General features: G+C 44.0%; 1 protein-coding gene across 13 annotated transcripts in view; it reads left to right on the top strand.

Moving 5' to 3' along the window:
- The first annotated feature begins 6,832 nt into the window (after positions 1 to 6,832).
- The window catches only part of LOC124043153 (protein 4.1-like), a 151,647-nt gene continuing 143,552 nt past the window's right edge, over positions 6,833 to 14,927 (top strand). For all 13 annotated transcript variants that reach the window (XM_046361390.1, XM_046361393.1, XM_046361394.1 and 10 more), the window contains exon 1: positions 6,833 to 9,453. In XM_046361390.1, coding sequence (XP_046217346.1) covers positions 9,117 to 9,453 — 337 coding nt within the window. In that variant the 5' untranslated portion in view covers positions 6,833 to 9,116. The remainder of the gene's footprint in view (positions 9,454 to 14,927) is intronic.

Genomic DNA, 14,927 nt, shown 5'->3' on the forward strand with positions numbered 1-14,927 from the left:
CCTGTACCGGTACCCCCTATATATAGCCTCCACATTGACTCTGTACTGGTACCCCCTGTATATAACCTCCACATTGACTCTGTACCGTAACACCCTGTATATAGCCTCCACATTGACTCTGTACCGTAACACCCTGTATATAGCCTCCACATTGACTCTGTACTGGTACCCCCTGTATATAGCCTCCACATTGACTCTGTACCGGTAACCCCTGTATATAGCCTCCACATTGACTCTGTACCGTAACACCCTGTATATAGCCTCCACATTGACTCTGTACTGGTACCCCCTGTATATAGCCTCCACATTGACTCTGTACCGGTACCCCCTGTATATAGCCTCCACATTGACTCTGTACCGGTACCCCCTGTATATAGCCTCCACATTGACTCTGTACCGGTACCCCCTGTATATAGCCTCCACATTGACTCTGTACTGGTACCCCCTGTATATAGCCTCCACATTGACTCTGTACTGGTACCCCCTGTATATAGCCTCCACATTGACTCTGTACTGGTACCCCCTGTATATAGCCTCCACATTGACTCTGTACTGGTACCCCCTGTATATAGCATCCACATTGACTCTGTACTGGTACCCCCTGTATATAGCCTCCACATTGACTCTGTACTGGTACCCCCTATATATAGCCTCCACATTGACTAGGTACCGGTACCCCCTGTATATAGCCTCCACATTGACTCTGTACCGGTACCCCCTGTATATAGCCTCCACATTGACTCTGTACTGGTACCCCCTGTATATAGCCTCCACATTGACTCTGTACTGGTACCCCCTGTATATAGCCTCCACATTGACTCTGTACTGGTACCCCCTGTATATAGTCTCCACATTGACTCTGTACTGGTACCCCTGTATATAGCCTCCACATTGACTCTGTACCGTAACACCCTGTATATAGCCTCCACATTGACTCTGTACTGGTACCCCCTGTATATAGCCTCCACATTGACTCTGTACTGGTACCCCCTGTATATAGCCTCCACATTGACTCTGTACCGGTACCCCCTGTATATAGCCTCCACATTGACTCTGTACCGGTACCCCCTGTATATAGCCTCCACATTGACTCTGTACTGGTACCCCCTGTATATAGCCTCCACATTGACTCTGTACTGGTACCCCCTGTATATAGCCTCCACATTGACTCTGTACTGGTACCCCTGTATATAGCCTCCACATTGACTCTGTACTGGTACCCCCTGTATATAGCCTCCACATTGACTCTGTACTGGTACCCCCTGTATATAGCCTCCACATTGACTCTGTACTGGTACCCCCTATATATAGCCTCCACATTGACTAGGTACCGGTACCCCCTGTATATAGCCTCCACATTGACTCTGTACCGGTACCCCCTGTATATAGCCTCCACATTGACTCTGTACTGGTACCCCCTGTATATAGCCTCCACATTGACTCTGTACTGGTACCCCCTATATATAGCCTCCACATTGACTCTGTACTGGTACCCCCTGTATATAGCCTCCACATTGACTCTGTACTGGTACCCCCTGTATATAGTCTCCACATTGACTCTGTACTGGTACCCCCTGTATATAGCCTCCACATTGACTCTGTACTGGTACCCCTGTATATAGCCTCCACATTGACTCTGTACTGGTACCCCCTGTATATAGCCTCCACATTGACTCTGTACTGGTACCCCCTGTATATAGCCTCCACATTGACTCTGTACTGGTACGCCCTGTATATAGCCTCCACATTGACTCTGTACCGGTACCCCCTGTATATAGCCTCCACATTGACTCTGTACCGGTACCCCCTGTATATAGCCTCCACATTGACTCTGTACTGGTACCCCTGTATATAGCCTCCACATTGACTCTGTACTGGTACCCCCTGTATATAGCCTCCACATTGACTCTGTACTGGTAACCCCTGTATATAGCCTCCACATTGACTCTGTACTGGTACCCCCTGTATATAGCCTCCACATTGACTCTGTACTGGTACCCCTGTATATAGCCTCCACATTGACTCTGTACTGGTAACCCCTGTATATAGCCTCCACATTGACTCTGTACTGGTACCCCCTGTATATAGCCTCCACATTGACTCTGTACTGGTACCCCCTGTATATAGCCTCCACATTGACTCTGTACTGGTAACCCCTGTATATAGCCTCCACATTGACTCTGTACTGGTACCCCCTGTATATAGCCTCCACATTGACTCTGTACTGGTAACCCCTGTATATAGCCTCCACATTGACTCTGTACTGGTACCCCCTGTATATAGCCTCCACATTGACTCTGTACTGGTAACCCCTGTATATAGCCTCCACATTGACTCTGTACTGGTAACCCCTGTATATAGTCTCCACATTGACTCTGTACCTGTACCCCCTGTATATAGCCTCCACATTGACTCTGTACCTGTACCCCCTGTATATAGCCTCCACATTGACTCTGTACTGGTAACCCCTGTATATAGCCTCCACATTGACTCTGTACCTGTACCCCCTGTATATAGCCTCCACATTGACTCTGTACCTGTACCCCCTGTATATAGCCTCCACATTGACTCTGTACTGGTAACCCCTGTATATAGCCTCCACATTGACTCTGTACCTGTACCCCCTGTATATAGCCTCCACATTGACTCTGTACCTGTACCCCCTGTATATAGCCTCCACATTGACTCTGTACCTGTACCCCCTGTATATAGCCTCCACATTGTTATTTTATTGTGTTACTTTTGATTATTTTTGACTCTAGTTTATATGGTAAATATTTTCTTAACTCTTCTTGAACTGCACTGTTGGATGAGGGCTTGTAAGCATTTCAAGGTCTACACTTGTATTTATTCGGCCCATGTGACAAATAACGTTTAATTTGATTTGACCTCTGATGTCAGTGTAGCAACTTCAGCACATGGCGGTCAGTTGGATGCATAAACAAGAGCTGCTGTAGTCGAGGGTCTGCGCTGACTACACACAAAAAAAACGTCAGGCTAAAAAAATATTGCACATTTCTACTACTCAACAACAACAACAACAACAACAAAAAGAACCCCAATCAGTGGTTGTTGTCAGTCACTAATCCCAGTCCGTGCACACCATTAGCCATACGACATCACAGTACCTGGCTGAGATAACGCGCTTTGCTCCAATCACCAACTTCCAGAGGCGGGTAAATGGATGTCGCGACCCGGACAGTAGACTACAATCAGAACTCCACAGTGACGTTTTTTTTTGTTGACGGAGGAATGCTGCTGTGTTGGTGAGAAAGACTAAATTAATAGAAGACCCTACTGCACAAATTAGTCAATTACACGGGCATATAATAAGAAGGAATCGAAGACAACGCGCTGTCATCCTCCCAGGTAAACCCATTAAATCGAAAACGTTGTCAACGGCACGTTTTGTCTATTTCTGGAGCTGTCTCATTTGTGAATGTGTGGGCAACGTCTGCCCAACGTTAGTCCGTTTTATCGTGTAGTTAAATGCTTTGGTGCAGTGGGTATATCATTTAACAACATGATATACTAGATATCTCGGGGAACACATTTTAGAGGGCTATGTTTTCATGTGCTCTGTGCTGACTATTACACTGTAATTTTATGGGGTTTGTTTTGTCATACGTCAGTCGGACACTGAGTCGGTCCTCTTTCCGTTCCTCCCGTCATAGTTTGTTCTAGAATTGTCAGTTAACGATGAGAGTATAGGCTAGGCAAGCCTAGGTAGGGTAAGTAGTCAGGTGGACTAGTGCATGGGAGCTAAATAAATCGGTGTGAAGAAGATTTCAAGTGGATTAGCCACCACTGGCACGGTAGCGCGCGCGCCTTTGGCTTTCATGCTATGTTTGTGACAGCTGTCGTCCGGTTCAGAGTTCCTGGCGGTTAGAACGTTGGGCCACTAACCGAGTCGACAAGGTGAACACTGTCGTTGTGCTCTTGAGCAAAGCACTTATTAAGCCTAATTGCTTCGGGGTTGCAGTTGATAAGTGCTGAGCACCTCTCTGAGGGCGTTGGGATGAACAAACACCACAAATGCACACATGCTTATAAACAAACGTGTACATGTATGAGGTAGGACAAATATAAGCAGCCACCTTATTATATATTATAATATGAGGGCCATGCGAAATAAATAACCCACACAGTGGAGGTGTGGTGTAGCCTATGCTAATAACGCGCATTTGACTGAGGATGCTTCAGTCGTGTGCATGGAATCTTTGATAGGTCTTCTATGGACCAAAAGTATAGGCTATTACTCCGCTTTGGTTTTACGTTCCTGTTATGTTTTATCCACACACCGCCGGCGTCAGGGAACGTTAAGACTCATTGGTCTATTATATTTGCTGTCTGCTGCATAGATACAGCGGCTGTCTGCCGCGTTTCCAAGGCAGTCCGTTTCTGCTAATGCCAGCATCTCACCCCGCCTCTCTCGCGTCAGTCGGTGGCATCGCGTATTTCCCTTGCGGCGGACGCGGAAGGGAGGGAGGACGCACTTCAGTGGCCCAATGTAGGGTAGGCTGGCAGCGCCGAGAAATTACGACTCTCATCCGCACCCTTATCCTCAGCCAGAGTCTACTCTCCTATTTTGGCAGACAGAGGCTCTTCGCTCGTCTGAGAACTCGGGAGGTGGGTTCGGGAGCTTTTTTTTGCATCGTTTTAGGCCGCATCATTTATTGTCTACTCAAGGAACTGAAAATGTATGATTAACACCTGCTTCCTGTCTGTCATACCTGTCAATAATATTATTATTGTAGCCTATTTCCTTATAAACAGGTAATACACTCAAATTGTTTAAGCCTGTAACATAACCATGGCTAATCACGAATAGCCCCTATTATGTTAGGCAGGCCTACACATGCGTGTTTTAGTAAGGTCAGAGAGAAGTTGACCCAGACACTGAGAACAGATGACCGTTGTGTGTTCAGGTGCTATGAAAAGTACATTCTGACATCAGCTGTTTACCATCTAGAGACGAAACCTTCTCACACATCTGATCTGAAAATCAAGATAAACGTTCATAGGAAAAGACTCACTCAAGAAGTCAGTCTCCGTATACTTCATCATCTAACCTAGTCCTACTAGTCACCAACAGCAATCTGGAAGCTGATCACGCTGCATCCTATTGGTGCCTCATTGCCAGTACAACCAAAACCTCACAGTTTTGTGATTTCAACTTCCTCTATGGGAGTTTATCAAAATTGGATTTGTTTTTCAAATTCTTTGTGGGTCTCTGTAATCTGAGAGAAATATGTGTCTCTAAAATGGACATAATGACCATATCAGAGACACATATTTACCTCAGATTCCACAGACCCACAAAGAATGTGAAAAATAAATCCAATTTTGATAAACTCCCATATCTACTGGGTGAAATACCACAGTGTGACATCACAGTAGCAAGATTTGTGACCTGGTGCCACAAGAAAAGGTCAACCAGTGAAGAACAAACACCATTGTAAATACAACCCTTATTTATTTTCCCTTTTGTACTTTAACTATTTGCACATCATTATAACACTGTATATTTACATAATATGACATTTGACATGTCTTTATTCTCTTGGAACTTTTGTGAATGTAATGTTTACTGTTCATTTTTTATTGTTTATTTCACGTTTGTTTATGATCTATTTCACTTGCTTTGGCAATGTAAACATAGGTTTCCTATGCCAATATAGCCCTTAGATTGAAACTGAGTTGAGAGTGGCAGAGAGTGAGACAGAGAGAGAGACACACAGAAAGAGAGATAGAGACACAGAAAGAGACAGAGAGAGAGAGAAAGAGAGAGAGAGAAAGAGAGAGAGAGACAGAGAGAGAGAGAAACACAGAGATAGAGAGAGACACAGAAAGAGAGAGAGAGACAGAGAAAGAGAGACACAGAGAGAGAGACACAGAAAGAGAGAGAGAGACACAGAAAGAGACAGAGAGAGAGAGAGAGAAAGAGAGAGAGAGACAGAGAGAGAGAGAAACACAGAGATAGAGAGAGACACAGAAAGAGAGAGAGAGACAGAGAAAGAGAGACACAGAGAGAGAGAGACAGAGAGAGAGAGAAACACAGAGATAGAGAGAGACACAGAAAGAGAGAGAGAGACAGAGAAAGAGAGACACAGAGAGAGAGAGACAGAGAGAGAGAGAAACACGGAGATAGAGAGAGACACAGAAAGAGAGAGAGAGAGACAGAGAAAGAGAGACACAGAGAGAGAGAGACAGAGAGAGACACACAGAAAGAGAGATAGAGACACAGAAAGAGACAGAGAGAGAGAGAGAGAAAGAGAGAGAGAGACAGAGAGAGAGAGAAACACAGAGATAGAGAGAGACACAGAAAGAGAGAGAGAGACAGAGAAAGAGAGACACAGAGAGAGAGAGAGAGAGAGAGAGAGAGAGAGAGAGAGAGAGAGAGAGAGAGAGAGAGAGAGAGAGAGAAACACAGAGATAGAGAGAGACACAGAAAGAGAGAGAGAGACAGAGAAAGAGAGACACAGAGAGAGAGACAGAGAGAGAGAGAAACACGGAGATAGAGAGAGACACAGAAAGAGAGAGAGAGAGACAGAGAAAGAGAGACACAGAGAGACACACAGAAAGAGAGATAGAGACACAGAAAGAGACAGAGAGAGAGAGAGAGAAAGAGAGAGAGAGACAGAGAGAGAGAGAAACACAGAGATAGAGAGAGACACAGAAAGAGAGAGAGAGACAGAGAAAGAGAGACACAGAGGGAGAGAGACAGAGAGAGAGACACAGAAAGAGAGAGAGAGAAACAGAAAGAGACACACAGAGAGAGAGAGACAGAGAGAGAGAGACAGAAAGATAGAGAGAGAAACACAGAGAGAGAGAGAGACAGAAAGAGAGAGAGAGACACAGAAAGAGACAGAGAGTGAGAGAGAGACACACAGAAAGAGAGAGAGAGACACACAGAAAGACAGAGAGAGAGATATATATATCTCCCTCTCTCATTGCTCTTACAACCTCATGGAAACATACACCATGGTCTAATCTCCATTATTAACAGCTGTAGAGGACTTTTAGGCTTTGTCCCAAATCGCACCAAATTTCCTACATGGTGCACTACTTTTGACCAGAGCCCCATGGGCCCTAATGCACTCTATAGGGAATAATGTGCCATTTGGTAAACATCCTTAGTGAAATAAACAGAACTAAGTGAGGAAGGAACTGCTGAGACAGGAGATGAGACAGTAAGAAGATTTGCCCACTGACATGAACCATGAGCCATCTGTCTTTAACTTAATAGGAATTATATTCCATTCCTGAGTACATTAAATATTGAGCACTGGGCTCTGTGGGCCTGATAAGAACAAGGTTGCCTCCTAAACTGAACTCTATTTCCTAAATAGTGCACTACTTTTGACCAGAGCCTATGGGGTCCTCTTCAAAAGTAGTGCACTATGTAGGGAATAGGGTGCTATTTTGGACGTAGGACCAAGTTCAAGTATTTATAGAGTCGTCGGAGCAGGCAGCTCTTTTCCTGCACTCTGATGAATCAGTTTGAAGTTAGCTCCACTAATGAGTTAGGACTTCTGACTCCTTCTGTGGTTCAGAGCAGGACTACCTCATTAAGACCCCGGATCTTCCTCCTCTTCTTGTAATCCATGTAATCCCTCTCAGTGTAGTATTTGGATAGTTAATGACGGGCTTCGTCCCAAATGGCATCCTGTTACCTTCATAGGAATCAGGGTTCCGTTCGGAGATACCATTCAGTCTAATCTGAAGACACCATTCTGGTTAGATTACAACAACGATGATGAAGGGGAAAATACATTCAGAAGAGAAAATAAATTCTGCAGTTTAAGATCTTTGTATCGTCTCCCTCGTGGTATTCCCGTAAGCTACATAAATTATTTATAGGGGAAGTATGCTTGGCTAGCTTCAGCACGCTTTTATATAGATGGATACACTGCACTCCTCTAAGGAGGATTCTTTAGGTCAGTATAGATGGACACACTGCACTCGATCATAGACACACTGCACTCCTCTAAGGAGGATTTTTTAGGTCACTGCACTCCTCTAAGGAGGATTCTTTAGGTCACTGCACTCCTCTAAGGAGGATTCTTTAGGTCACTGCACTCCTCTAAGGAGGATTTTTTAGGTCACTGCACTCCTCTAAGGAGGATTATTTAGGTCACTGCACTCCTCTAAGGAGGATTGTTTAGGTCACTGCACTCCTCTAAGGAGGATTCTTTAGGTCACTGCACTCCTCTAAGGATGATTCTTTAGGTCACTGCACTCCTCTAAGGAGGATTCTTTAGGTCACTGCACTCCTCTAAGGAGGATTCTTTAGGTCACTGCACTCCTCTAAGGAGGATTCTTTAGGTCACTGCACTCCTCTAAGGAGGATTATTTAGGTCACTGCACTCCTCTAAGGAGGATTGTTTAGGTCACTGCACTCCTCTAAGGAGGATTCTTTAGGTCACTGCACTCCTCTAAGGAGGATTCTTTAGGTCACTGCACTCCTCTAAGGAGGATTTTTTAGGTCACTGCACTCCTCTAAGGAGGATTCTTTAGGTCACTGCACTCCTCTAAGGAGGATTCTTTAGGTCACTGCACTCCTCTCAGGAGGATTGTTTAGGTCAGTATAGACACTGCACTCCTCTAAGGAGGATACTTTAGGTCAGTATAGATGGACACACTGCACTCAATCATAGACACACTGCACTCCTCTAAGGAGGATTCTTTAGGTCACTGCACTCCTCTAAGGAGGATTCTTTAGGTCACTGCACTCCTCTAAGGAGGATTGTTTAGGTCAGTATAGACACTGCACTCCTCTAAGGAGGATTGTTTAGGTCAGTATAGACACTGCACTCCTCTAAGGAGGATTCTTTAGGTCAGTATAGACACTGCACTCCTCTAAGGAGGATTGTTTAGGTCAGTATAGACACTGCACTCCTCTAAGGAGGATTGTTTAGGTCAGTATAGACACTGCACTCCTCTAAGGAGGATTGTTTAGGTCAGTATATACACTGCACTCCTCTAAGGAGGATTGTTTAGGTCAGTATATACACTGCACTCCTCTAAGGAGGATACCCAGGATAACACCATTGTATTGGAAGTGGAATATCCAAATATCTAGGCTACAGTGTATGAGTTAGAATTGTCTGACCATGTCTTTTTTCTCTCACACACCCTGGACCCCTGGACCCATGTATCCCTGGACCCTGGACCCATGTATCCCTGGATCCCTGGACCCATGTATCCCTGGACCCCTGGACCCATGTATCCCTGGACCCTGGACCCATGTATCCCTGGACCCTGGACCCATGTATCCCTGGATCCCTGGACCCATGTATCCCTGGACCCTGGACCCATGTATCCCTGGACCCTGGACCCATGTATCCCTGGACCCTGGACCCATGTATCCCTGGATCCCTGGACCCATGTATCCCTGGACCCTGGACCCCTGGCTGTCCACCTCCTCGGAAACTGTATCTCTGATATGTGGTGAGTATTTCATTTAATCCGCTTGGTTGTTGATGAGAGGAATGTTCAGCAGAAACTGCCACTTTGTTGTGATGGACATAATGCAAATCTTGTTTGTGTGTGTGATCAGAGTGTGTGTGTGTGGAGGTACACTGTGTGTGTGAACAGTGTGTGTGTGTGTACATGTGTGTGTGTACAGTGTGTGTATGTGTGGAGGTACAGTATGTGTGTGTATATTGTGTACAGTGTGTTTGTATGTGTTTACAGTGTGTGTGTGTGTGTGTACATTGTGTGTGTGTGTGTGTTTACAGTGTGTGTGTTTACAGTGTGTGTGTGTGTGTGTTTACAGTGTGTGTGTGTTTACAGTGTGTTTGTGTGTGTACAGTGTGTGTGTTTACAGTGTGTGTGTGTGTTTACAGTGTGTGTGTTTACAGTGTGTGTGTGTGTGTTTACAGTGTGTGTGTTTACAGTGTGTGTGTGTTTACAGTGTGTGTGTTTACAGTGTGTGTGTGTGTGTGTTTACAGTGTGTGTGTTTACAGTATGTGTGTGTGTGTTTACAGTGTGTGTGTGTGTGTGTTTACAGTGTGTGTGTGTTTACAGTGTGTGTGTGTGTTTACAGTGTGTGTGTGTTTACAGTGTGTGTGTGTTTACAGTGTGTTTGTGTATGTTTACAGTGTGTGTGTGTGTTTAACGTGTGTGTGTGTTTACAGTGTGTGTGTGTTTACAGTGTGTGTGTGTGTGTGTGTGTGTTTACAGTGTGTGTGTACAGTGTGTGTGTGTTTACAGTGTGTGTGTGTGTGTGTTTACAGTGTGTGTGTGTTTACAGTGTGTGTTTACAGTGTGTGTGTGTGTGTGTGTGTGTGTGTGTGTGTGTGTGTGTGTGTGTGTGTGTGTGTGTGTGTGTGTGTGTGTGTGTGTGTGTGTGTGTGTGTGTGTGTTTACAGTGTGTGTGTGTGTGTTTACAGTGTGTGTGTGTGTGTGTGTGTTTTTACAGTGTGTGTGTGTGTTTACAGTGTGTGTGTGTTTATAGTGTGTGTGTGTGTGTGTGTGTGTGTGTGTGTGTGTGTGTGTGTGTGTGTGTGTGTGTGTGTGTGTGTGTGTGTGTGTGTGTGTGTGTGTGTGTGTGTGTGTGTGTGTGTGTGTGTGTGTTTATAGTGCGTGTGTGTGTGTTTACAGTGTGTGTTTACAGTGTGTGTGTGTGTGTTTACAGTGTGTGTGTGTGTGTGTTTATAGTATGTGTGTGTGTGTGTTTATAGTGTGTGTGTGTTTATAGTGTGTGTGTGTGTCTTCCTGACCTACACAGTTTTGATATAGTTCCTATTAACCTGTACACCCAAAAGGAGAGCACGTGCTTTCTGCTTCCCATATATTTTATAACATGGCCTGCTGCTTCAGGAAGCAGTGTGGAAACAACAGGGGTAAAAACAGCTCTGAAAACAAGAGGTAATGTACTGTACCAAACTGCTGAGGCAGGATTTTTCCTAACATCATCAGGGCACTTTCTGAACACTTCAGCCTGGTTTTCCCCACATCCCACTCTACTTCACTCAAGGTGTCAGTAGTTATGCCTCAGGGACTCAGTAGACCTACATTAAGAGATTTCAGCCACTTTTGTGTTGTTTTCCACACTTGGATGTGTTGAGATCAAAAGTCCTTCCCGGTGAAGAATCAGACAGCTGTGACTAATCTCTGGCATTTTCCTTTTGAGACAAAGGCCTCACATTCCCAAACTCAAAAGGTAGCACTCTGATGTTTGTGTTGTGTCTGTTTATTTTCCAATGGTCCGAATCCAGGGCCGGACCACCACATCTGGGGCCCTGAAGGCACCTTCCTCCAGGCTAGAATCTTTTTTGGCAATTTTGATAAGAGAGAAGAAGAAGGAAAAGTTCAACGGCGGGTTCTCTTCAGATAGACAACTCTCCCAACAAATCATCTTCAGATAGACAACTCACTCAGCAAATCATCTTCAGATAGACAACTCTCCCAACAAATCATCTTCAGATAGACAACTCTCCCAGTAAATCATCTTCAGATAGACAACTCTCCCAGTAAATCATCTTCAGATAGACAACCCTCCCAACAAATCATCTTCAGATAGACAACTCTCCCAGCAAATCATCTTCAGATAGACAACTCTCCCAACAAATCACCTTCAGATAGACAACTCTCCCAACAAATAATCTTCAGATAGACAACTCTCCCAGCAAATCATCTTCAGATAGACAACTCTCCCAACAAATCATCTTCAGATAGACAACTCTCCCAGCAAATCATCTTCAGATAGACAACTCTCCCAGCAAATCATCTTCAGATAGACAACTCTCCCAGCAAATCATCTTCAGATAGACAACTCTCCCAGCAAATCACGAGGCAGACATGCCAGAACGTTGCGATTCAAAAGCGAAGTTTGGCAGGCAAAACCCTTAGATCTCCATATTCCTAGCTAGTATTTTTGTATTTTTTATTCCCAAGCGGATCAGATAGTGACGTTCAGATGATGGATGTTGACTTCATCACACTTTTTTTCACAAATAATTTTCTTGCTGCATCTGTAAATACATTTTTAAAAACAGCCTTGTGATTCCCTGAAAATGAGCAGTTCTCTTTCTGACCATGTGAGGGCAGTCAAGTCATTGGGATCAGGGGGGTTGCTATCAAAATAATTTTCTCTCTCAAACCTGATAGGCACTATCACTGCAACATTCAGATGGTCAGAAAGGGACCAACAACTGTAGTTTTGTACAGCTTAATAACACAAGATAAATATTGGCCTCCACTATGGCTACGACATACAAGTGCCAAGTGTATCCTAATGTCAAAATGTAGTTCAATCGTGGCCTGGGGTGGTGTAGTGGTGAGGTCTGCTGGAAAATATGGACAGTCAAATATGGACAGTCAACTATGGACAGTCAACTAGGGACAGTCAAATATGGACAGTCAACTATGGACAGTCACCTATGGACAGTCAACTATTGGCAGTCAAATATGGACAGTCGAATATGGACAATCAACTATGGACAGTCAAATATGGACAGTCAACTATGGACAGTCAACTATGGACAGTCAACTATGGACAGTCAAATATGGACAGTCAAATATGGACAGTCAAATATGGACAGTCAAATATGGACAGTCAACTATGGACAGTCGAATATGGACAGTCAAATATGGACAGTCAAATATGGACAGTCAACTATGGACAGTCAACTATGGACAGTCAAATATGGACAGTCAAATATGGACAGTCAACTATGGACAGTCAAATATGGACAATTGAATATGGACAGTCAACTATAGACAGTCAAAAATGGACAGTCAAATATGGACAGTCAAATATGGACAGTCAACTATGGACAGTCAACTATGGACAGTCAAATATGGACAGTCAAATATGGACAGTCAACTATGGACAGTCAACTATGGACAGTCAACTATGGACAGTCAACTATGGACAGTCAAATATGGACAGTCAAATATGGACAGTCAAATATGGACAGTCAACTATGGACAGTCAACTATGGGCAGTCAAATATGGACAGTCAACTATGGACAGTCGAATATGGACAGTCAACTATGGACAGTCAAATATGGACAGTCAACTATGGACAGTCAAATATGGACAGTCAAATATGGACAGTCAACTATGGACAGTCAAATATGGACAGTCGAATATGGACAGTCAAATATGGACAGTCAAATATGGACAGTCAAATATGGACAGTCAACTATGAACAATCAAATATGGACAGTCAAATATGGACAGTCAACTATGGACAGTCGAATATGGACAGTCAACTATGGACAGTCAAATATGGACAGTCAACTATGGACAGTCAAATATGGACAGTCAAATATGGACAGTCAACTATAGACAGTCAAATATGGACAGTTGAATATGGACAGTCAACTATAGACAGTCAAATATGAACAGTTGAATATGGACAGTCAACTATAGACAGTCAAATATGGACCGTTGAATAAGGACAGTCAAATATGGACAGTTGAATATGGACAGTCAAATATGGACAGTCAAATATGGACAGTCCAATATGGACAGTCAAATATGGACAGTCAAATATGGACAGTCAAATATGGACAGTCCAGGGATATATAACCCCCGATCTTGATAAGGAATGACCGTATCAGACACTGTTGGACAAAATAAATAGGAAACAAATGAGATAATAACACCAACATTAGTTTCCACTCATACAAAGTGTTCAGAATTCTTGTCAAATAGATCCATCACCTGTAGTCTGTTGAAAAAGGACGACGTTGTTTTGATTTACAATACCATTCAGAGTGCAAACATTTATTGAAAGACTTTGGTTGTAAGCAGGACTAAAGTAACGCTGACATCATGTTTCAGGGAGCGGTAATGAGGGGACCAGTAATGGCTGCAAATGAGATCAGCTGTGTTAGCATGTACTGATGGTTTAACGAGACATCAGCTGTGTTAGCATGTATTGATAGTTTAACGAGACATCAGCTGTGTTAGCATGTATTGATGGTTTAACGAGACATCAGCTGTGTTAGCACGTATTGATGGTTTAACGAGACATCAGCTGTGTTAGCACGTATTGATGGTTTAACGAGACATCAGCTGTTAGCACGTATTGATGGTTTAACGAGACATCAGCTGTTAGCACGTATTGATGGTTTAACGAGACATCAGCTGGCGATTATCTCGTGCCGTCGATGGTTGCAATAGGGGTCGAATTAAGATCCGACATATGTAGGAAGTGACGTAGTTCCTCTTTGCCAAAAGAGTCCATGATTGAAGTCAGTCCGTAGTCACCGAAGTCAGACCACAGTCATTGAAGCCAGACCGTAGTCATTGAAGTCAGACCGTAGTTATTGAAGTCAGACCCATCATTGAAGTCAGACCCATCATTGAAGTCAGACCGTAGTTATTGAAGTCAGACCGTAGTTATTGAAGTCAGACCGTAGCCATTGAGGTCAGACCGTAGTCATTGAGGTCAGACCGTAGCCATTGAAGTCGGACCACAGTCATTGAGGTCAGACCGTAGTCATTGAAGCCAGACCGTAGTCATTGAAGACAGACCATAGTCATTGAAGTCAGACCGTAGTCATTGAAGACAGACCATAGTCATTAAAGGCAGACCGTAGTCATTGAAGCCAGACCGTAGTCATTGAAGACAGACCATAGTCATTGAAGTCAGACAGTAGTCAGTGAAGTCAGACCGTAGTCATTGAAGTCAGACCCATCATTGAAGTCAGACCGTAGCCATTGAAATCAGACCGTAGCCATTGAAGTCAGACTGTAGCCATTGAAGTCAGACCCATCATTGAAGTCAGACCGTAGTCATTGAAGTCAGACCCATCAGACCCATCATGAAGTCAGACCGTAGTCATTGAAGTCAGACAGTAGTCAGTGAAGGCAGACCGTAGTCATCGAAGTCAGACCGTAGTCCTTGAAGTCAGACCGTAGTCATTGAGGTCAGACCGTAGTCATTGAAGTCAGACCGTAGTC

Source organism: Oncorhynchus gorbuscha, linkage group LG09 (genome assembly GCF_021184085.1).
Source record: "Oncorhynchus gorbuscha isolate QuinsamMale2020 ecotype Even-year linkage group LG09, OgorEven_v1.0, whole genome shotgun sequence".
In the NCBI taxonomy this organism is placed as follows: Eukaryota; Metazoa; Chordata; class Actinopteri; order Salmoniformes; family Salmonidae; genus Oncorhynchus; species Oncorhynchus gorbuscha.